Source organism: Temnothorax nylanderi, unplaced genomic scaffold (assembly GCF_030848795.1).
Source record: "Temnothorax nylanderi isolate EJ_2023f unplaced genomic scaffold, tnyl_v1.0 TNYL_tig0002_pilon, whole genome shotgun sequence".
Taxonomy (NCBI): domain Eukaryota; kingdom Metazoa; phylum Arthropoda; class Insecta; order Hymenoptera; family Formicidae; genus Temnothorax; species Temnothorax nylanderi.
In genome coordinates, this window is record NW_027249064.1 from 4,160,649 (window position 1) to 4,185,701 (window position 25,053).

The following is a 25,053-nucleotide window of genomic DNA, read 5'->3' on the forward strand; positions in this document are numbered from 1 at the left end:
AATAGCTTCTCAAAATTTTGTATATCAAACATGATACAATATCAGCTCAATATATGTACGATAGTGCGTTTACAGAAGATTTTTCATGTGTTGAAACACGACTCCAAAAATATGTTCAAGGCGAGAGAAAACAAACGCCAGGAACCTGTCGTTCCATGTTGCGGCGGACATGTTTAAGAGGAATGATGATATATCTTAACTGTTGCACTTGCCACTCGCCAATTAAGCGTGAAATTAACAAACATTTTGGCTTACCAGCCACCGCAAAGGTTTCAATTTTCTGAATGTGAGGCGGCAAAAGTCTATCAGAGCGGTACTATACATCGGTAACATGATCACGCAGTCACACCCACTGACAGTTTCTAGGGAACTCTGTCTGCGCTTCACAAAATCCTTCGTATAAATCAAATAAAATGGCACTTGATCTCTGATCGAGGCAAACATTTTAAGGAGCAATTCTATATAAAAAAATTATTTATTATTATAATTAAAGATTTTAAATCATATATATTTTATTAGCTCAAAAATTATTTAAAAAACCGATTTGCGCGATGGAATTACGAGTAGATTATAAGTTTAAAGTTTAAGAGAGAAATTTGTGTAATTTATTTCGTTATCTTCATATATATCGTGTGCATTAAGATGTACATGATCAGGAATATAATCTCATTAAAATCATAGTTTATATCAAACGAAGGAGCAAGTACGCACCGAAATGGCAGTATGATGTAAATTCGCGGATATTCGCGGGACGCCGCTTCTTAGCGGTGTCTAATAATATACCGAAGACCTAGTTTTTGTTTTGGGCAACGCACTCAAAACGATCTCATTATTATATACGATAATCCGTAAATATGTGCACCGCACATAAGAAAGATGATCTTCTTCGCAATAACTACCAGCGTCAAATAGTCACCGAAATAGCGGTTTAATAGCATGAATGCATTTGTCGAATGCATTAAGCAGTGTCATATTATCGAATTAATTGTAGACAATAACGTATAGTTATTAAATTAAATGTTACACATTTTCCATATGATATAATCATATATTTTTGTGAACATTACTTCTGTTGCGCTTTAAATCAACTAAATAACTAATTAAACTCATTTTTAACATGATATAGTAATAATGTATAAAAGTATTTTTTTAAATTTGTCTGATTCAGTCATTATTATTTAAACATACTATTTATGTAAGTATTTTTATGCCTTTCAACCGGATAGATTCAGCCGAAATCTATGACAGCTTTCTTTTTCTCTCTTCTTTCTATTAAATTATGTCAGGCTTTATAACTGAATCAATTTCGCATCACATCTGTTGCCTATCATGATTATTAAACGGCGTTCCGTGGCAGTGACAGAAATTTATAGTACCCTCATTACCACCGTTTAGTGGTCGCTACCGTCTCGCGATACGAGATCATTAAAAGCTCCTTCCAGAAACGCACGTGCTTGCCAAGACCCGCCCAGAGGTTTGTGCGATTGGTTGACCTCGCGATGACGTTGTGAGCACGTGGCTTTAGGATACCGCCTCAAGGAACGAAGAATTTGACTTGAGTGCCAAAAAAATATTGTTGGACACCGTGAGTAACCCCGACAAAACAGTCACCGACTGGTTTCGGCTCTAATCTTCCGAACAGATCAAGGGGGTACCAATGTAACCAGAGAGCTTTGTTGTCGATTCTTTCGGTTATTGTTGCCGGTATCATCGTTTTCTCATGTTTCATTTAATTAAAATGTAAAAGTAACATATTAATTAGTAAAAGGGGATGCTATAGTGAAATATCAAAATCGTGCAATCAAGCTTTGGTGAAGTTCTATCGTAAATTGACTGATTCTTGGGACGCCGATTGAATAACATAAGCCGCGTTTTTTTAAAGAAAAAAAGTGAGTGCTATTCAAGATTAATAAAAAGAACTTAAAAATCTGATCCTTGAAGAACTAATATCAGTTGAAGAATTAATTTCGAACGCGGGGTATTCACCCGAGAATATATCGGAGAAAATTTTATAGATGCTATTATATATAGCAGAATATTCTGAGTATTGTCTTGACAAAATATGTTTAAGATGTCTGATGAAGAGATGAAAAAATCAGATTCGTCAAAGGGAACGAACGACTCTGCGGAAAATCCGAAATTGTGCTCTTTCAGCATCGAGAGACTACTGGCACCGAGCAAGATAGATGAAGAACAAAATAAGTTCTCACAACACACCGACTTGTCTTTGCTTTGCCAAGAAGGTGAGTGATAAAAAATTTTCTAATTCCTATTACAGTCGGTTGTTAATCGTCTTTAGAGAAACTAATGAGTAGTTTGTTTCCGCTTTCCTTTTATTCAACAAATTCTTGAATTATTCTATTATTGTTAAAAATTGTTACTTTCGTCTCTTCGTATGATATGATTAACAATAATCTCTAATAAGTATTGTACTACATAATGTGATATAAAGCACATGATACCATTTTTAAAATAAATTTTTGATTAATGCAATGATATATTTCATTCTTACATAACAAAAGATAATTTTTCTAAAAACGTGCATTCTTTTTTGACTGTAATAGATTTTGTAAGCAATCTCGATGTAACACAATCCATGGCGAGGATTAAATAAATTAATTACATTTGCCAGATAATGAATTGGAGACGAGAATGGTTGTTGCACCCGATTCATCCATGTCAATGGCGGAGGAAATTGAGCTCGACGATACTGACATGGTATGCTCGACATCTCCTGAGCCAGAGATGTATTATGGTGAGTTTCATTAGTATCATTACGCTCTACTACATTTTCAGACAATCGCATAAATATCTATAATGTCTTACTTGAAAGAACATTCTCTTTTTCTTATTGCTTTAATTTGAATTAAAGCAACGATAAAGAATATTTTCCCTGCAAGAAGCAAATATTATGAAAGAAGACATCAAAAATTGACATTAATATAACTGTATCTCACTTTTAATCGCATTTTTTAGATGTTTAAATTACTATATTTAATATCTCAAAATTGATTAAGCAGATTAAGATCAACATTTATTTAGAACTACTTTCTCGGCTCATTTATTATAATAAGATAGATTTAATATTTAAAGAAGTATCCAAAGAAATAACGGATACATTTTATTTTTTAAATACAACTATATTAAATAAACAATGTCTTAAATGTTCAACAGCATTTTATTAGATATGTGCGAAAATAATTTCATTTATGTGAACGCCAATGCCAAAATTTACACAGGTGTAAAACACTTGTATTTATTTTGTTAAATTCCCAAAAGAAGATTCGAGCGAAAGCAGACATAAAAATTTGGCCTAATATTTGAATTTGTCGATAATAGTCATTGAAATTATTACAGCCAATAACGCCACATATAGGTACATTTCGTTGAGAAAAATTTAATTCATGTATTTATTCTCTCAAATCAGATAAAGTCATGTTCATTGATATTCGCTATACTGTGTTTTTTAACCGTCAAATATTACTCCCATGTGTGATATGTCAAAGTCATTTAATCAAATGTTAATGATATCTGCGTAGTATCGTAGTTACGCAAATTTAACTCAAAAAGATTCTGATATTTTAACAATTCTACTAAAGATAATCAAATCTCTAAACATTATAATCTTTTCACGTTGATTGTAGAAGAGATACTGTTGAGCGATGTTTCTCTGAAGTTACGACTTCAAAGGAAATGATATTACACATTTAACAGGTAGTGAATAGATTGTCTTCAAAAAGCAAACTTTTATATTGATATTTGACGTTAACAGTTGCCTATATGTTTTCGGTGAAAAGAGTTTTCGAATTTTTATTCGCAATATATTATCCGCGTAGATTCTTGATGATGTTAATAGAAAAAATGATAAGTATATGCTTGCACATGCATGTAAAATCTTCAAAGATTCTTCAAGCTTTTTGAGCTCGCCAAGAATTATATCGCCATCCGCCGGAACCGATTTTCGGTTCCTGGATCGGTTAGCTGGAAACATTATTACGGATCCTAGAGGAACTAATTGTTATAAAATCCACACGAGACTCCTCTTGCGGTAACGAATCTGTACGATCGCACGAAGAGGACCGTCGCCTGTGAGTTTGATCCATTACTTCCTGCAGGCTCCACGCCTACTCAATGTTTCTGCTCTTCGTCCACTATTTATCTGTCTCCCCTGCTAATTCTACCATGGAAATGCGGCAACTCTCTTACTTACAGTAAAAGAACGGTGCTAATAAGATTTCTTCGAAATTCTTTCGAGATGTTACTTTTAAAATGTGCTAAATCACTGGAATTGTTTGAAATTTCAATCGCAACTCTGTAAACTTGAAAGTTCGGGAAAGCTTCTCTTAAAACGTAACGATTAATTTATTATTATTACATGCAGTTCATTTTATACACTACTATAATTTGCTCAGCAAATTTTTCAGATAAAATTATTTCCGAGAATAATTACTATACCAACATACGATTGCTAGAAGGCTAGAGACAGTATTGCTTTTAATATATTTCAATCGTTATTCGACGCGGCATAATGGAAAACCGGCTTACGTTTTACGGATAATTAATATGAGAATCGAGCGACTCAATTCCGCGACATCTCACACGCCCTCGAGGACCTTAACGACTAATTTCCATCCGAGGGCACGTAACTGCATCGTGATTTACACGCCGTAATGGCCGACGCGATAAATTCGAGATCTAAGGAAAGGACAATTCTCCGTTTGCGCCGTGTGTTGGGACTGAGATATGTGGGATGTCGCGTTCAACTACAAAGCCGTCAACGCAGCACGTAAATCTTCGTGAAAGAACAGCATAAAGGCAAGGGGTGATACCAGAGAAGCGCTTCTTAAATGAGCCCATTATGATATCGAGCGATAATTTTGCATTCATATATGTACATAACACCTATATCAGTATAATTTTAATTTTTTATTCTCGAATATTATATCTATCAAAATATTAATGAATGATGTTAAAATAGAAGGGTGTGTCGTAGAAATTTAAGTATTAATCTGACATCTTTAAATGTCAGATTGAATTTTCGAATATATTTTCTTGCCTAAATTATTAATAAGTTCGTTGATTTAAGTGATTTTACTGTTTGGATATTAAGATCTTGAGTGGTAACAAAAAACCCAGTCGTAAAGTCATTTTCGAGGCAGATTTGCCAATCGTCGCGGCTCGCGTGCGAATTAATTATACTCCGGGGTCGATTGCGAGTATAAAATGGCTAGCAACGTCAGACGAATGAGATTTGGCCGCGCTTTATCGCGCACTTCTGCGTGTCCTCGTGCCATTCATCACCGAATAATTAGGGGACAAGTTCGCTGTGGCTCGCGGCAATTAGGTAAACTAGAAGGCGTGGTATTCTATTTCCGCGACGTCCAACGTGTTCCTGTCCCTCGAGCTTCGCTCCTCTTTGCCCTCCGTGTCGTCGACTCCTTTTTGCGGCCGCTTCCTCCGCACCAATCCTTTCCTACCGCCTTTCCAGAGCTCGTTCGTCAATGCAACCGAGTCAGAAACTCGACGACAAATGAGCCGTGCGAGACTCGCCCCTTGCAGACTCTTTTCTTCCTCTTTTTTCCGCATCCTTCCGGTTGCGAGAGCAGATTGTGATAATTTTATATGCATCACATCTTAATGGTATATCATAATAATCTTCCAGAATGTTATTTAATATTTAAATTCGAAATATGTATAGCTGTGCAAACGATCAGCAATCGAATGAGCTATAAGAAAATTATTTTTTTTTTAATGTTGGAGGGGCTAACTTTACACAGGTTAAATAATTTTGATCAACTTGTTTTTTTATTGTTCATTACTGTGCACTGATGTGTAAAAAGTAATGCTAATATTTATTAGAACAAAAAAATTTGCACGTTTTCGTAATAAATGGAGTTTCAATACCATAATTTGCAAGCGTACTTAAAAGCGCTATACGGTAATCCAGAAACGAAATATTACCACTGCTGCAACGGCGGACATGATTCTCTTTTAAGACATGGATAACTGCATCGAGTGTGCACGTCGGTAGTGCGTTTCGCGCGAAGTGAATTAGAGGCGGTACAGTTTTAGCCGACAATTCTGCGGTACGGCTATAGGCGAGAAAGCCACGAAAAAGGCGCGAGAAACGCGACAATTACGTCGCCATCTGACAATTAGTAGCTAGTAAACGGCGCTTCTTGGCATAATGTCGCCGCGAATAGCTTTTTCGGAATATTTATTGTCGTGTGGCACACGAGAAACCACCTGAACCGTAAGTTGAACGGCTCCTTCCCGTTCTTCTGAGTAGAAGTTTAATAGTTTTCGACTCTATCGAAATAACTTATGCCAATAGGTTTAAATGATTATGGGGCAGACGTTGTCTTTCTATTTCAAAATTTTTCATAATTGCCAGTTTTTATTCTTAATTTTATTCTAGTTTTAATCTTAAATTAGTACAACTTTTCCAGCGTATTTAATTATTGACTGCTTATTTTTAATCTTCACAGCGCATTATAGATTTTAATATTTTTTAGATTTAATATTTTATGAAATTAATTAGTATTGCTGTTTAGAAAAAAAAAACTTAAAAAACTATTGTCGAAGTATCGAGATTATTTCAGTGATAATCAGTAGAATTAGTAGCATAATATTCTCAGTGTTTATCGCAAGCTTAGTCGGCCGTTGCGATGCCACACTTTTTCGTCGGATGACGAATGGGCAGATAATTAGAAGATGATTCTCCGACGCTTAAAAGAGCGCGGTCTTGTTACCAACTGTCTAAAAGCGAGCCCGAAGACATTCTTCGCGACACGCGGCGCGACATCGTGTACGGCAAGTCTTGTAAGCCGGGATAAATATAAATATAAACAACTTCGACGTACAAAAAGTCCCGAGATTGATGAGAAAGAAAATTCCACGAGGGTAATTGCAGTCCGCTCACATTCAACGGCATGGGTTCGCGCGTGTTATTTACTTCATTCAAAAGCGATTAAAAGAATAAAGATATAGTGTCCGCGACGTGTATACAACGGGTTTCAAGTGAATGATGACGCGATTTCGATGCTCGCATCAATTACTCGCATTCCGCTGCGATACTTTCTCGTTTCCATATTGAAGAACTTACGCGTTGTAATTTGCAGTTACTTAATCGGTCCGTATTTGAGATGGCTTACTTTCGATACCGATATATGCATCTGATCATCAAAGAGGCGTTTACACGACTCAAGTATTAAGGCCCGATTGCGCCTTTCGCCTGTCATAAGTGTCATCGTTGATACATGCCGTTGTTAATTGCTTGCAAAATAGCTTTAAGAGTAAAAAGCTCGTATCTCAGCGGAGCTGTTTTGTTCACGTTACTCTTATCTCGATTTAAAAAGGGGCGGAATATTTTTACAGAAGCATGCACCAGCAGCAGTGGTGCGAACTCAACCACGAGCGCGGACAGGGACACGCAGGAGAAGACCGCCGCTATTAGCGACGATGAAAGGAAGAAGAGGCCACGCACGGCGTTCACCGCCACGCAAATTAAATCCTTGGAGGCGGAATTCGAAAGGAACAAGTACTTGAGTGTGGCAAAACGGCTGCAGCTGAGCAAAAATTTAAAGCTCACGGAAACACAAGTAAATATTTATTACTTATCTTATATTAATACTTATGTTCAATACATCCTTCTTAACTGCTTTTTAGAAGAAGCTATTTATTCACAATTTTAATTTAAAACTAACAATAAGTCCCATAAATCCCTTTTATCCTAATGCTCTTACAAACACTCTATTAATTCTAATAATAATAAATAATAATAATAGCTGTTAATTCTAATTCTGCTGCCAACTATTCCAGTATATTTTTATGTTGCGTTTAATTGGATCAGAACACGGAAGATCGATGCGGTTGTCCCAAAACAGGATATTGTACTCAATAAATTGCGATAATGCCTTTGACTTCCGTAGACTTTCCTCAGCACCTGAAAGAGTTTAAGTCTCTTGTACTTGGAGTTCTTTAAAATCAACTGACTCTAAATTATGAGCCTATGAAGCACCATATGTGCAGGCGCCAGGTCACGGCGCCATGGGGGAGGATCGTCCTTTAAAACCAATTAGCACTTCTACCCTTCTTTCCCGCGAACTGTTATGGAAGGAAACTTTTTATTACGTATTTAACCTTTCCGAAAGTTTTTTTATTCTACATAACCGGAACTCGATATGCTATATAGTGTTTAAAATATAATGTAAAGAAAGATTTAGGCAAAAGTATTTCACGGAATGGAAGAAGCAGCATATTAAAAATGATCGCATAATCATATTCATATAAATGTGATAATTTAATAGTTTTATAACGTTAGTCTAAAACGCATGATTTGATAATTTTCCTTCTGCGTTGAAATCTCGCTCCAATTCCTGCATCGGCAGGAAATATGTAATCACGCCACGGGCTTTCCGTGGCGATATTATCTTCTAATATTAACCGGTCCCGAAAGAGCACTCTATAATTTCCCGACATGACGATTGCTCGCAGAGTGCAATGGTTGCCTAAGTCTCGGCAATGTACTTTGTAGCGTGATACTCGCCCGCGCTTTAAACTAATTAATTTACGACCCGCACCCCCAGAATATTCGCCATCGCCGAGATTGCGCCACGCCGTCATCGCCGACCAGTTGCTTGCCGGCAATAATTGCCAGCGCCGGTCGAAATATCGCGAACGAGCCGGATAATTATCTCTCGCAATCGCGGTCGAAAGGAAGAACGATCGGACGACGGATCAGAGGCAAGAAAGAGACGCGTCGTGCCGCAGACATAACTGTCACAATATTTCTCGGAGTTAACGAGCCAGTTCGGGAGAACCCCTATTTTCCCCTTCTCGCAAGCCCATCTCGTACGTTCCGTCGTCGCGAGGCTTGCATCCGCCGCGGAACGAAATGTACCGAGCGACGGCTGCTGCGCGCCGTCGAGGCGACGAACCGGAGAGGCGTCGATTTTTTAATTAGAATACGTCGTCGGCCCCTTATGTTCGCGAACTGGCTGCTAGAGACTCTTTGAGAAATTTTGATCTGTATAAGAGATGACATGATTTTTCTACGGTCTACAATATGCTACTATTTATTAAAATTGGACGTTACAAAAAAGACAATATGTTTTAACAATTTTATGAGATTTAACATATAAAATTTAATACATAAAATAAAGATTTAAAATGTATTTATCCGTATCGTTTATAAACCTCGTACTCATTTACAAACAATATGTTATTTTAAATTGCTATTTCTTTCCTTATTTATATTTAATTGTGGCACATATGTATTGAATTGTCAAAAACTTTCGAAGGTTTGGAAGCTGCAACTTTTAAAAACAAATCCGCAATTAATACTTAATCTCAGTTAGTCTAAATACTCTAATTAACTGACTTCTATGTTTTGTGCATCACACGTAAATCTTTATTAATTTTATCTTTTACAGATAAAGATATGGTTCCAAAATAGACGGACTAAATGGAAAAGAAAGTACACTAATGACGTCGAACTATTGGCGCAGCAATACTATTCGAGCTTAGGAATTCCAGCACCACGACCCATTTTTGTCGGTGATCGTTTATGGTATAGATCTAATAAAAAATACAATCATTTCCAACGAAAGCTTTTCTCTCCCTGTAAAAAATATACTGTTTGTCTCACAAGATTTTATTGCTAATTAGATATTTATATAAACGCTACCGTATCTCTTAATTAAAGAATAAGATGCAATTTTGAGCAATTAAAAATAATTTTTAGATATGCTTAATTGTATTTAAAAAAAAATTAAATATATAGTTCTTGCGTGGATCATAATAAACAATATATCTGCAACTATATAAATATATAAAATGTTAATAAAAATGATAAAGTAAAAACAATAGAAAGTCCATACAAATGAAATTTCAATAAAAATCAACAAAACACGAACAAAAACAATACTTTGTTTATTTTATTTTTCAAAATAATTTTCTCTCTCTCTCTCTCTCTCTCTACAATCTTCCATATCGATATAATAATGCCAAATCCTCTACTAGCTTTGATTTGAAATAAACCATGAAAAAGAGAATTGCAAATCATTGTAAAGAATGTCAGATTGCGATGACAAAATCTTTGAAGTGATCTTTTATAAAATCATGTTTTTTATCTTTATGTACCTTTTTCGTGGAAAATACTGACGAACTTTTATAATCTTTTTAATCTTTTCAGAAATGGATATATGATTTGATCGATTAATTTTGAAAAATTATAATTTTTATCAAAAGTTACGAGAAATTAAAGTTGCAGAAAAAGATCTGACTTATTCCAAACCACAATTAAAATTCAGAAAGCACTTATTTAGAAAAAGCATTGATCGAAATCAATCATATATGAAAAAGAATAAAAAAGGTGATTTAAACACGTTAATCCCATAATGTAAAAAAGAAACAAAGATAGAGCATTTTGTCTTATGATATTGCACTGTCCTTAATCAGTCAAATATAGATTAGAATTTTGTGGTACATTAACGTATGTCTCTTTGTAGGTTCTTCAATTACCCAGGACAACCGCAACCAGGAACATTGCTCCCGCAGCATTTAACACCGTTACCGTTACCCCCTGCATTACCTATTGCTCAACCACTGCCTAGTAATATATCGATGAGGCAACAAACATCCATCTTTCAAAACATACCGACCAGTCATATCGCGCATCATCTAACTCAGAGATTGGACTTCAGGCATCATGATCCATAATTTTCATGATCCATTAAATTAAATCTGTAATCAGTCATATAAAAATAATTAATCATTTTTTGCTTACAGAGCAATATGAGGCTATGAAATCGGACTTATTTGCCAGCGATAACAATCGTTATTTATAACTATATAGCTTTTTTTAGTACCGCGTACTACATCGAGATACCGATCGATTACGAAATGTATAACTGTCACTATTTTAATTTGTTATTCAAGTTAAATTACATAAAATATCTCTATTTTTATAAAACATATATTATTTATTTATGAATATTTTATTTGACTTAACTTTAAAATAGATTTTGAAATCAGTGAATGTTCGTATTGAAAAATAGATGAAAAAGATGACGCGTTCTGAGTAATCGAGATACATTACCGAAACAAATAAAGTCAAGTTTATTAATTGGTTACCACAATAACTCTCGGAACACGTGTTTGTATACATTGCAATACTGATAATTTGGTGCTTGTGTCGAGAGCGTAAAATAAAAATGTTTACCAAAGTCATACATGATTCCATTGGCCACGCCGATTGTTTTCGTTAAATATATGTATAATAAATTCCACGAAGAGATAACTATCGCCGAACGCATATGTGGATTCATCATCCCCAGAGGATTAAATTATTTCATAGTGCAATATTGAAATAAATTAAATCAAAAACATTAGAGAATAATTTAATTTAAAAATGTAATAAGTACTCGGATAAGAAACATAATATAAATACGCTCATATAAATGAACTGCTTTTAGCGCAAGATTTTCTGATAAAGCAAATATACCTATTTGCCGTGAAATTCAACAATGTACGAAATTTGTTTAGAGGATAAGATAAGGTAAAAGGTAAATGTTACTAGATTTGTATGACTATCTTTTTATACATGCATTTATAAGAGTACATAGTACATATACAAAATAATTTCTTAATATTACCATATGTATATGTAAATTTAATACAATATTTGTGACGCAACTACTTTCAAAGAAAATGAACAAAATAAAAGTATTTACATATTTAAATTAGTGATAAATGTGAAAATGTCGCTGTAAAATTCGATGTATATCATAAGAGTGAAAAAAATAAAGTTAAAAATGAATTTTTGTAGGAATGTGTACAGGATTTTTATAATTTAATAATTTAATTTATATGAGATTATAGAGATTATATGAGAAATTTTATTATCATACAAAACTTACATTTATTATCACAAAGCAGAGGGAGATAAAATTTTATTAACTCCCAAAATCTTATCGTCGTGGGCCGCTTGATCCTGAATAATCTTTGCATATTTTTCATTATCTTGTAAATCCTCTTCATCCAGCATTTCCTGCATTCTCTGTTTGTATCTAGAAATTCTCCAAACTTGTACGAGTGGTCTTCGTAAAAAAAAATGTTGAACTTACATATAAATATACTTACATTTCACTATCAGGATTATTTTCCTGATTTCTGCATTTATCTAATTTCTTCTCTAAAGCTTTTACTACTTCTCGTGAAGGTGGTTCTACACATTTAGCCATTGAACGTATTTCTATAAAAATTAATTTGTAAATATGAATAACTTATGCAATGAGAATATATGCAAATATCGTGCAGTACGTAAAACGTCATTACTTCGCACAGCTTCTATAATTCCACCCAATTGCTCCCTCGAGAATAGTATGTCAGTGACATAATTGTCTAAATTTGCGGAAGCTCTGGATGCCGCATGCAAAGTTGCAGCCAACGCAACTTGGCTTGGAGCATAAAGAAGAACGCTGTCTGTCAGGAAAACCCTTTCTAAGAACTCATCTATATGTTGTCTTAATTTTTCAGGATTTTCCAAAGACGTGTACCTTGTCTATAAAAGCATGCACAAGATATTTACTTCTGTCACAGATAAGACAACGTCAACAGAAGACTATGTACCTTTATATCAATCATCAACCCTTCCACAGGTCTAAATGGATTATGAACAGTAAGATTGTAATTCAACTGTTGCATGAGAAGTAATTCATTATTAAGAATTATGTCAGATGCTTTTTCTCTATCCCCCTTAATATTTGCTACAAATTGAGATATAGAGACATTAAATTCTTCAACCTAAAATAGAAGAGTTTTTGTGTGAAAAGATTGAAATTACAAATGACTATAAAAAAAATTATATATCAAGGAAAATAATTACTTTACACGCTAGATAAACGCAGGTGACCAAAATCTCTTTCGGATGATAATCCATCACACTGTTTCTGAGATAAAACCTTTTGAAGTAATGTAAGGCAGTGGCTACAGTAGCTCGAGGCATCGGTGGATTGAATCGACGACAGAAATCCCTTAATTGTAATTCATAGAAACGAAGCAATGTGCGCTCATCTGTGTGCGAGAGAAAATGTTCCTCCCTTTCCTCCATCTGCATTATAATCAAACATTTGTAATTATACTACAATGTATTGGTTAATTACATTTGCTATTCGAGATAAATACAGAAAAAATGTAACAAATTCACAATATAATAGCAGTATTGATAATTAGTAGTATTTTGTACACACAAGTATATTTAATTATACATATATATATATATATTTAATGTACACATAACCTAGATTTTCATCGACGGTACTTGATCCCGGAAGTCATAAGTACACACAGAAATAGACGTACAGAAACGTTATTTAAAAAAGCAACAGTTCTAAATAAATAGTTACGAAAAAGTAGACTCACAGTCATATTAGCGCCATGCTTTGCAATAAAATCAGCATTTGTTTTCTCCCTCAAAGCGGTCAAATCGCTCTCATCGCTAAACATCCAGTATTTCTTTTGCGAGCTATACGGGAACATCTTGGCTACGCGGGCATAAGAAGGGAAAAACGAACGTGAATCGCAATCAATCGCAATTAAGTAATTGTCAGAATCACGTAACACAAATCAACACGCTCCAGCTGAAATTGTAAACTGAAGAATTGGGCATTGGCACAGTATATAGGCTGCGTTCGGAAACGTCACCCGAGTGCACACGAGTATACTTCCTTCTCTTTCTATCTCAGCGAGTTAGAAGGAGAAGGGAGTATACCCGTGTGTACCCGGGTGACGTTTCCGAACGCAGCCATACAGTAGCGCAACTCTCCCGATTTCAGCGTGGATGAAAATGAACTGCACATGCGCGTGTGAGGTATGTAACCAATCAGAGCACTGATATTCTGTCTCACTTCTGCTCACTTCTTCTCTGTATTTTCGCTCTCTGTCAGCACCGTTGAGATGCTCCATGCAGGACATTTAGGCTGCGGTCCATTTGATGCTACAAATGTTTCGAAGCGTTCTTCTTCTCCTTCTTTCTTCATTGAAAGAAAGGAGAAAAGGAATGCTTCGAAGCATTTGTAGCGTCAAGTGGACCGCAGCCTTAAATGGCCGTTCAGTAGAAAGTGGCGGCAACGGACATTGATGTGATCTGATGCGAGAAATAATAAAGTGATAAAGTGGTGAAGTGATAAGTCCTCAGTGAATAGTGTACAGGTGTTTAGTAAACGGTGCAAGAAAACCGAGAACAAATTATTTTCTTTACGGAGAATAGTTAATCTGTACAAAAATTGTACAGATTCTCGATTCTCTTATAAAGGAAAAGCACTTTGGTCTTAGCTTTGTTGCAGGTATTTGTGAAGAAATCTTGAGGGATAATCTGGAAGAAAAAGATGGCCCATCAATCAAGCGCGTGGTGTGTTGTTCGGGAATGCAATAAAAATATTGTAGAAAAACGACATTTTTTTCGGTTTCCAAAGGAACATGAAAGGTATAATGATTTTATTTATTAATTATTATTTTTTAAAACAAGTATAAATTTACATATTATAAAATACTATTTTGATATTTCTAAATGTATGTATATTATTATGTGCATGCATATGTATATATTATTGCAATATTCTTTACATTTACAAATTTGAATAATATTTACAGATGGTTGCAATGGATACGTGCTTGTGAAAGATTAGATTTGGAAGCAATGGGTGCAGAATATGGCCATCGCAATTACCGATTGTGCCACTTACATTTTGAAGAAAAGTGGTACAAGATAAGTAAGAGTAGAGCTCATCTTCAACCAGATGCTGTACCAACAATATTTTTTGGAAGAAAGTAAGCCCATATACACATCTTATAATGTATAATCTTTTCTTTTTATATTCAATAGTATATTGTATATTAAACAATATCAAACAATATTTTTATAATATACACATTAATTAATGATATTGCATATAATTTATAGCAATGCATGTATTACAACATCAGCAAATGAAAAGATGGATGAAGAGCTACCTGAAGAAGAAAATATTTATATTTTACAACAAGAGGAAACAAATAGGTACTTAAATATCTGAAAATGTATTTATCTTTCTATTATAGATAGTATTTTCTTCTTATAATTAACTTTTTTATACATTTTGTTCTTATAATTAACTTTTTTAGACACTTTTTATTTTACAATGAAAAGTAATATTACACTAAAATGATATGTTTCAGTGACTTACAGTCGAAATCATTCCCGCCTACAGAGCAGATGCCAAAATGTGATAAAGATGTCCATATTGCTAAGCCGTACGTATTTGTATTTACATTATATACATACATATGTATTTTTATAATATTATTTCTTTTATACAGTTTTTTATAATCAGTCTGTAGATTTTGATTTAAACTTACAACTTATTACATTCCATTTTATGTTTCTTTTCTTTTAAAAATTGCGTTCTGCATTTAATATAACAAGATATAAATAATATTACGTGAGAGTAATTGTTTTTATAAACATTTGTCTTATTTTAACATGTCTGCATATACATATAAGAAATATATGCATATATAAGATAATTTTAAATAAATAAGGTTATCAATACCATCTCTATTTAATTATAATATTCAAATATAAGTTTTTCAAGATTTTATAATAAATATTTGGTTTATTTTATTTTTATATTTTTTCGTTATTGACATTTCTAAAATTGTAATTAATACTTCAACTTTCTTTCTAGAGTTTTACTATCTGTTTTTTTTGCTATAATATATGTATATATTATGTATAGGAGCACGTCCAGCAGCACACGCTCAATAAGAAGAGAAGAAAGTCCGCGGAAGAAAAAATTGCAACAACGCATTGTACGATTACAAGGGAGAGTAAAAACACTGGACGAAAGAAACAGACGGCTTCAGAAGAAAGTGAAGATTTTAACTATAAGGAAGAAGAAATCAGAAAAAGAGAAGCTTAAGGACCATGAGATTTTACGTCAATTAGGCTGTAAGTTTTTTTCTCCAACTTTCGCACGATTGTTATCTGCCCAAATTGATGCGCAAATTAAAAGCAAACGTGGAAGACGGTATAGTTCCGAATTTAAACAATTCGCTTTAAGTATATACTTTCTAAGTCCGCGATGTTATAAAGAACTTCAAAAAGAATTAGCATTACCTGCCATACGCAGTCTACACAAGTTTACACAAACGTGGCAAATTAAACCCGGTATAAATGATAAAATTTTTGATGTGTTAGCTGTAAAGTTAAATTCATTGCCACTATTAGAACGTCATTGCATTTTGTGCATAGATGAAATGAGTCTACAAGCTCATTTATTTTACAATGTTTCACAAGATGAAATAATTGGTTTTCAAGATACCGGTAATGATCAGAAAGAACCGTTACCTGCAAAAAGTGTTTTAGTTATTATGGCACGTAGCATTGCAGGTAATTGGAAACTTCCCCTTTGCTTTTGTTTTGTCGAGAATGCATGTAAATCTAATGTATTGAAACCTATTCTATTTGATGTTATACGTAAATTACAACATTGCGGTGCTACTGTGCATGCTTTAATTTCGGACATGGGATCTAACTTTACACAACTATCCCGAGAATTAGGTATTTCTGTACAAAATTCAATCTTTTTAGTTGACGAACATGAGGTACTATATATATTCGATACTCCGCATTTAATGAAAAGAACTCGTGATAATTTGTTGAAACATAATATACAATTTGGAAATAACAAAGTTGCTTCATGGGATTATATTATTGAATTTTATAACAGAGACAGTAAACAGTGGATAAAATTGGTCCCAAAGTTAACTAAAAAGCATATCGAGCCAAATAATTTAGATAAAATGAGAGTATCATACGCTGTTCAAGTTCTCAGTAATCGTATGTGTGCAGGCATGTGCACTTACTTGCCCTTGGGCCTTCTTCCAAGCGCAGCAGTTGGAACAATAGATTATATCGACCATTTTGATAAATTATTCGATATTTTAAATTCTTCCAGTTTAAATAGTCCAAAGGAATATGGGCAAGTATTTACAGGAAGCGAAAAACAAATTAAATTTTTAGAAGAAATGTTATGTTTGTTAAAAACTATTAATGTAATTAATGAGAAAGGATCTCGTGTAAAAGTTAATTGCTTCGAATGTTGGCAAATAACTATTAATAGCATGATGCAACTTTGGGAAAAATTAAAATGTCATAATTTTCCACATATTCGGACACGAAGAATCAATCAAGATTGTTTAGAAAATTTCTTTGGCTGTGTTAGACAACAAGGCGGTAATTCTGTAAATCCGACACCGATACAATTTAGTCGTGCCTTTAAAAAATTATTTAGTATGAAGATGTTACAACATTCAGATGCGCAAAATTGTGCTGCAGATACTGATCGCATGTTAAGTTTAGTTGGTGTGTCATGTTCGAATCCGTCTACTTCCTCAGAATTTATTCCATCTACGGCACGTGTAATTTTAGATATTCCCAATCACGATTATCATAACATGGAACTACCAGAAGAAAATGCCTTTAAATATGTTTGCGGATATTTAATAAAAAAATGTACAGAAATGCATACGTGTGAAGCGTGTACAGATTATGTAAATGAAAATATGACTGTCTTAGATGATACTGCTTTGTATTGTTCTTTCCGAGCTTACAATACAGAGGAAAATCCTTTTGGAAAATTAAATTTACCAAGTAATAATTTTTGTGCTATATACATCAATTAGAGGAAATATTTGTGAAAACGTTTGAAAGTAATTGCTTTAAAAAAAACATTGGTATCTATTTATTTCAACTTGCACAGAATGTAACTTTTGAAGCGCCGTGTCCACATTTCCCAACAATTTATTTAATAAAATTATTTTTCCGTATGCGCATTTATTATACTTTAAAACAACATAATAAGGCATGTAAACGTATTGGTAAAAGAAACAGAAAAATGTTGAATATTTTACATTTATAAGTCTTTTCTTTCATATATAATATATATTGATTTCTTTATTTCACTTCACACACACACACACACACACATATACAGGGTGTCCCATTTTAACTTGGACAGCAAAATATCTCAAAAACTAAGCTCCACATACAAAAATGTTTCAGACAAAAGTTGTATGGTTTCAAGGGGGACATAAGATGGTACCATTGGTTTGACCTTGGATGGTCGTTTAAAGCTCACATAAACGACACCTTTAATTTCTTAAATGGAAACCCCTATTTTTCAATGCATATTCTTGTAGCTAATCTCGAGAGCTTTTCAAAACACTATAATAAAGTATTTTTTCGTTAAGAACTTTTGGAATTATGAGGCTTGAAAGTTCTAGTATTTTGACATAAATTACAAAATATCTTGTAAAACATTAAGTTTTCGGTAATGTTACCTTAATACTTTTATGCACAGAATAATGAGACGAATCAATTGGTATGAAAAAAAGACATAGTTGCTTTTAAGAAAAAGTATGCAGATGCGTGTTGCAAATTACATATTTTTTCTTAAAGGAACTGTGCCTTTTTTTATACCAATTGATTCGTCTCATTATTCTGTGCATAAAAGTATTAAGGTAACATTACCGAAAACTTAATGTTTTACAAGATATTTTGTAATTTATGTCAAAATACTAGAACTTTCAAGCCTCATAATTCCAAAAGTTCTTAACGAAAAAATACTTTATTATAGTGTTTTGAAAAGCTCTCGAGATTAGCTACAAGAATATGCATTGAAAAATAGGGGTTTCCATTTAAGAAATTAAAGGTGTCGTTTATGTGAGCTTTAAACGACCATCCAAGGTCAAACCAATGGTACCATCTTATGTCCCCCTTGAAACCATACAACTTTTGTCTGAAACATTTTTGTATGTGGAGCTTAGTTTTTGAGATATTTTGCTGTCCAAGTTAAAATGGGACACCCTGTATATATATATATATATATATATATAGACAGTTTTGTTTTTATATACCATTACTAATTTATATTTCTTAAGTGTATGACTGATTGTGACATTGTATTTGCGAGCATATACTTTCACGTGTTTATGTTATAACAGTTTATGGTCATGGTAATAACAACTTATAATTTTCTTAATCTTTATTTTCTGTTTGCATGCTATGTTTATAATAAATAGATTTCATAGTTACATACAGTGTTATAAGTATTAAATATTAAAGTTTTAACTGTAAATATTAAGTTACTTTCTTTACCACTCTTTCTTTGGTTCGTACTGAGGTGGATCGAGTAACTGAAGTACGGACTAATGATTGAGTTGGACACAAGAAATTAATAAATATATTTTAGGTATAGGAATATTAGGAGTCAAGACATTTTGTTATGTTTTACACAAATTGCATATTTTTATTATTGTATACTTTTAACTTTAGTATAACTTTAGTATGACGTTCTTTTATTTTCATGTATTAATATTTGTCAATAAAATTTCTATTTTATATATGTATGCTTGGAACTAACTTTGTTAACTTACATTAATATATTAATATGTGTTTTCTATCTGGCCGCATTAGCCCCGATGAGGCTAGGTGCCATTATAAAGGAAGAAGAAGATTTACTATGTATTTGGTTGGTGTAAGCTATCTATGATTCTCTTTTAGCTACTTTTTTTCACTATTTGCATATTGTACTTGTTTTATATATTTTGTGAAATTGTACACTAGAATAAAATTTTTTCAAAGAAACATGACCTCAATATACTATTTGCATTTCTATACACACTATCTTTTACTTAAACTATATTTAACATTCTTTTTACATCTTGTGCACTTCTTATTATTTTTTATTTTGTTTTACTATTCTTTAATTTGCATGATATTTACATATATATTATTGTATTATTTATATAATTAAGTTTTTGTATGTTTGTTTATTTTTTTATTATTTCATAATTTTTATATTTTTTTTCTTCTTTTTACAGAATATTGCCAACACGAGTCATCAACTTATTTACATACTTTTTATCCGCTTTTTAAAAAGGCATGTAACAGATTTAACTTTTATTAGTTCTTTCATTTCGTTTACTTTGTCATTGCAATTATCATTGCAGAAATCATGTAACTTGACAGTTTATACATTTGTCACATATACATATACCTAGATATATTATATATACATAATTGTCATTGTGAATAAAAATAATTAGATAAAATTAAGTTACAAGTTGTATTATATAATTTTCTTAATATTTCCTTGATATTTCCTTTTGTGACCGTTTAAATATTGATAGCATAAATAATTTATTGATTTGTGTTATACAACTCGTGTATAACACGAAGAAGTAATATGGCACATTTGTACAATTGCTATACAAATTATTAAAATTTATCTGTATTTTGTATATACCTATATATATATATAATTAAAAAATATATAGTGCCAATAAATAAATATATAGCGCGCGACTGGTTGTACATCATGTTTTATTTCTATCTCAAATGTAACCCTCGTTGTTTATGCATGGGTTTCTGCGCGTTATAACGCACGTCAAACATGCGTCTCCATACATTATCCCAATCAAAACGCGCGCGTCTGACACGCAACGATAAATTAAAAAGAGAGAGAGACTTATAACAGTGAGAGGAAGTGAGACAGATTATCGGTGCTCTGATTGGTTACATACCTCGCACGCGCATGTGCAGTTCATTTTCATCCACGCTAACATCAAAAGTGCCGACAGAGAGTTGCGCTACTGTATATACTGTGGTTGGGGGCTGGCGTTTTTTTACCCCCTCTAATTCCTTAACCCTTTAGGAACAAACGATTTAAACGGTGGTACAAACGGGTACAAACGATTCTCCTTCGAATGCCGTTGGGCGTTTTCCGATATCTTAAAGTTGGGGGCTGGCGTTTTTTTACCCCCTCTAATTCCTTAACCCTTTAGAAACAAACGATTTAAACGGAGGTACAAACGGGTACAAACGATTCTCCTTCGAATGCCGTTGGGCGTTTTCCGATATCTTAAAGTTGGGGGCTGGCGTTTTTTTACCCCCTCTAATTCCTTAACCCTTTAGAAACAAACGATTTAAACGGAGGTACAAACGGGTACAAACGATTCTCCTTCGAATGCCGTTGGGCGTTTTCCGATATCTTAAAGTTGGGGGCTGGCGTTTTTTTACCCCCTCTAATTCCTTAACCCTTTAGAAACAAACGATTTAAACGGAGGTACAAACGGGTACAAACGATTCTCCTTCGAATGGCGTTGGGCGTTTTCCGATATCTTAAAGTTGGGGGCTGGCGTTTTTTTACCCCCTCTAATTCCTTAACCCTTTAGAAACAAACGATTTAAACGGAGGTACAAACGGGTACAAACGATTCTCCTTCGAATGGCGTTGGGCGTTTTCTGATATCTTAAAGTTGGGGGCTGACGTTTTTTTACCCCCTCTAATTCCTTAACCCTTTAGAAACAAACGATTTAAACGGAGGTACAAACGGGTACATACGATTCTCCTTCGAATGGCGTTGGGCGTTTTCTGATATCTTAAAGTTGGGGGCTGTCGTTTTTTTCTCCCCCTCTAACTCCTTAACCCTTTAGATACAAACGATTTAAACGGAGGTACAAACGGGTACAAACGATTCTCCTTCGAATGCCGTTGGGCGTTTTCCGATATCTTAAAGTTGGGGGCTGGCGTTTTTTTACCCCCTCTAATTCCTTAACCCTTTAGAAACAAACGATTTAAACGGAGGTACAAACGGGTACATACGATTCTCCTTCGAATGGCGTTGGGCGTTTTCTGATATCTCAAAAATTAACGAATTTACCTCTTGGACGTTTTTTGAAGAGGTTGTAATTTCCGGTTCCTTTGAGATACAAACGATTTAAACGGAGGTACAAACGGGTACAAACGATTCTCCTTCGAATGCCGTTGGGCATTTTCCGATATCTTAAAGTTGGGGGCTGGCGTTTTTTTACCCCCTCTAATTCCTTAACCCTTTAGAAACAAACGATTTAAACGGAGGTACAAACGGGTACAAACGATTCTCCTTCGAATGGCGTTGGGCGTTTTCTGATATCTTAAAGTTGGGGGCTGGCGTTTTTTACCCCCTCTAATTCCTTAACCCTTTAGAAACAAACGATTTAAACGGAGGTACAAACGGGTACAAACGATTCTCCTTCGAATGGCGTTGGGCGTTTTCCAATATCTTAAAGTTGGGGACCGGCGTTTTTTTACCCCCTCTAATTCCTTAACCCTTTAGAAACAAACGATTTAAACGGAGGTACAAACGGGTACATACGATTCTCCTTCGAATGGCGTTGGGCGTTTTCTGATATCTTAAAGTTGGGGGCTGGCGTTTTTTTACCCCTTCTAATTCCTTAACCCTTTAGAAACAAACGATTTAAACGGAGGTACAAACGGGTACAAACGATTCTCCTTCGAATGGCGTTGGGCGTTTTCTGATATCTTAAAGTTGGGGGCTGGCGTTTTTTTACTCCCTCTAATTCCTTAACTCTTTAGGAACAAACGATTTAAACGGAGGTACAAACGGGTACAAACGATTCTCCTTCGAATGGCGTTGGGCGTTTTCTGATATCTTAAAGTTGGGGGCTGGCGTTTTTTTACCCCCTCTAATTCCTTAACCCTTTAGAAACAAACGATTTAAACGGAGGTACAAACGGGTACAAACGATTCTCCTTCGAATGGCGTTGGGCGTTTTCTGATATCTTAAAGTTGGGGGCTGGCGTTTTTTTACCCCCTCTAATTCCTTAACCCTTTAGGAACAAACGATTTAAAGGGAGGTACAAACGGGTACAAACGATTCTCCTTCGAATGGCGTTGGGCGTTTTCTGATATCTTAAAGTTGGGGGCTGGCGTTTTTTTACCCCCTCTAATTCCTTAACCCTTTAGGAACAAACGATTTAAACGGAGGTACAAACGGGTACAAACGATTCTCCTTCGAATGGCGTTGTGCGTTTTCTGATATCTTAAAGTTGGGGGCTGTCGTTTTTTCTCCCCCTCTAACTCCTTAACCCTTTAGAAACAAACGATTTAAACGGAGGTACAAACGGGTACATACGATTCTCCTTCGAATGACGTTGGGCGTTTTCTGATATCTCAAAAATTAACGAATTTACCTCTTGGACGTTTTTTGAAGAGGTTGTAATTTCCGGTTCCTTTGAGATACAAACGATTTAAACGGAGGTACAAACGGGTACAAACGATTCTCCTTCGAATGGCGTTGGGCGTTTTCTGATATCTTAAAGTTGGGCGCTGGCGTTTTTTTCACCCCCTCTAACTCCTTAACCCTTTAGAAACAAACGATTTAAACGGAGGTACAAACGGGTACAAACGATTCTCCTTCGAATGGCGTTGGGCGTTTTCTGATATCTTAAAGTTGGGGGCTGGCGTTTTTTTACCCCCTCTAATTCCTTAACCCTTTAGGAACAAACGATTTAAACGGAGGTACAAACGGGTACAAACGATTCTCCTTCGAATGGCGTTGGGCGTTTTCTGATATCTTAAAGTTGGGGGCTGGCGTTTTTTTACCCCCTCTAATTCCTTAACCCTTTAGGAACAAACGATTTAAACGGAGGTACAAACGGGTACAAACGATTCTGCTTCGAATGGCGTTGGGCGTTTTCCGATATCTTAAAGTTGGGGGCTGGCGTTTTTTTACCCCCTCTAATTCCTTAACCCTTTAGAAACAAACGATTTAAACGGAGGTACAAACGGGTACAAACGATTCTCCTTCGAATGGCGTTGGGCGTTTTCTGATATCTTAAAGTTGGGGGCTGGCGTTTTTTTACCCCCTCTAATTCCTTAACCCTTTAGAAACAAACGATTTAAACGGAGGTACAAACGGGTACAAACGATTCTCCTTCGAATGGCGTTGGGCGTTTTCTGATATCTTAAAGTTGGGGGCTGGCTTTTTTTTACCCCCTCTAATTCCTTAACCCTTTAGGAACAAACGATTTAAACGGAGGTACAAACGGGTACAAACGATTCTCCTTCGAATGGCGTTGGGCGTTTTCTGATATCTTAAAGTTGGGGGTTGGCGTTTTTTTACCCCCTCTAATTCCTTAACCCTTTAGGAACAAACCCGAGCAGCACATAAACATTGGTCTGATATTGGATCTATGTTGATTGCCCAACTTATATTATGTCGGCCCGACGTTCCAAATTATCAATGGACCGATGTTGGTGGCGTCACGCTGGTTTACCGACGGCCAATGATTGGTGAAATATTGGATGTTACATTTAGCCAACATTGTACCAACGATTTAAAAATGATTCAATCGCACAAAAACATTGGCCCAATATTGAACATATGTCGACTATTTAAATTCTAGATATTGGCCCAACGTTCCTAAATGATAATGGACCAACATTGGGTGCATCCGGTGCATTAAAATAAGTATACGGTGTTTAACTAATATTATTTTTAATAATATTAGTAAATCTAAAAAATAAAATGGACGTCAATACATTTTATACTTATATCTGTTGTATTTACTAATTACATGTTATTTATACAGTTCTAGGTATTCTTGTAGGAATGAGTTAAAATTTATGTAATTATATATATATATATAATTAATTATATAATTTATAATTTAATAAAATTATAATGTATAAATAACATGTAATTAGTAAATACAACAGATATAAGTATAAAATATATATGTATTGACGTTCATTTTATTTTTTAGATTTACTAATATTATTAAAAATAATATTAGTTAAACATCGTATATTTATTAATTAAAAATTGTCGATATTAATTAAACCTCAAAAATGTAAAGATTATAAGCAGCGAATGTATAAAAGTAAATAAATTTCTATAATAAAATTAACATGTCTAAAATTCGGATATAGAATTATCTTTATTATATAATATATAGTACACGCAATAAAATAAACAGTTACACAATTAAATATTTTAATTCTAAGACTGAATAGTACACAATTTAAAATAAATATGAACAAAATAATATAATTTGTATTGAAAAACAAATAAAAAAAAGTAATTTTTTTATAGAAAGAGAATAAAACATTAAAATATTTAATTCTTAACTCGAATAATTTTGTGCTTCATCAGTCTGGTTATT

General features: G+C 34.1%; 2 protein-coding genes across 9 annotated transcripts; one reads left to right on the forward strand and one right to left on the reverse strand.

Annotated features, from left to right (window-relative positions):
* Nucleotides 1-28: 28 nt before the first annotated feature.
* LOC139770021 (uncharacterized) lies at nt 29-11,829 on the forward strand. 3 transcript variants are annotated; one of them, XM_071701659.1, is made up of 6 exons: nt 29-1,889; nt 2,072-2,243; nt 2,633-2,755; nt 7,378-7,601; nt 9,435-9,571; nt 10,512-11,829. In XM_071701659.1, exons 2-6 carry the CDS (start codon nt 2,072-2,074, stop codon nt 10,720-10,722), a joined length of 867 nt encoding a protein of 288 aa, XP_071557760.1. In that variant the 5' UTR covers nt 29-1,889; the 3' UTR covers nt 10,723-11,829. The 3 variants fall into 3 exon arrangements, with proteins under 3 accessions (XP_071557760.1, XP_071557768.1, XP_071557751.1); XM_071701667.1 differs by having other exon boundaries at nt 29-1,585; XM_071701650.1 differs by having other exon boundaries at nt 29-2,243.
* Nucleotides 7,593-13,672, reverse strand: Cych (cyclin H). 6 transcript variants are annotated; one of them, XR_011717663.1, is made up of 8 exons: nt 13,426-13,672; nt 12,890-13,114; nt 12,634-12,807; nt 12,340-12,565; nt 12,145-12,256; nt 11,922-12,071; nt 10,661-10,746; nt 7,593-7,945 (listed from the first exon to the last, which is right to left on the reverse strand). XR_011717663.1 is itself a non-coding variant. In XM_071701611.1 (7 exons), the coding sequence occupies exons 1-6, from the start codon at nt 13,540-13,542 to the stop codon at nt 11,930-11,932; spliced, it is 996 nt and encodes a 331-aa protein (XP_071557712.1). In that variant the 5' UTR covers nt 13,543-13,672; the 3' UTR covers nt 7,593-10,746; nt 11,922-11,929. The 6 variants fall into 6 exon arrangements, 2 of the variants coding, with proteins under 2 accessions (XP_071557712.1, XP_071557735.1); XR_011717662.1 differs by having other exon boundaries at nt 10,595-10,746; XR_011717661.1 differs by having other exon boundaries at nt 10,525-10,746.
* Nucleotides 13,673-25,053: the final 11,381 nt, after the last annotated feature.

What these genes read in the sequence shown, in the direction of transcription:
- LOC139770021 (XM_071701650.1), top strand. Translation starts at nt 2,063, where the DNA reads ATGTTTAAGATGTCTGATGAAGAGATGAAAAAATCAGATTCGTCAAAG. An exon ending in TGAGCCAGAGATGTATTATG is followed by an intron (nt 2,756 to 7,377) that starts GTGAGTTTCATT and finishes ATATTTTTACAG; the next exon opens with AAGCATGCACCAGCAGCAGT. An exon ending in TAAAGCTCACGGAAACACAA is followed by an intron (nt 7,602 to 9,434) that starts GTAAATATTTAT and finishes TATCTTTTACAG; the next exon opens with ATAAAGATATGGTTCCAAAA.
- Cych (XM_071701611.1), bottom strand. Translation starts at nt 13,542, where the DNA reads ATGTTCCCGTATAGCTCGCAAAAGAAATACTGGATGTTTAGCGATGAG. An exon ending in GCGTTTATCTAGCGTGTAAA is followed by an intron (nt 12,808 to 12,889) that starts GTAATTATTTTC and finishes CTTCTATTTTAG; the next exon opens with GTTGAAGAATTTAATGTCTC. An exon ending in AATAATCCTGATAGTGAAAT is followed by an intron (nt 12,072 to 12,144) that starts GTAAGTATATTT and finishes GAGAATTTCTAG; the next exon opens with ATACAAACAGAGAATGCAGG.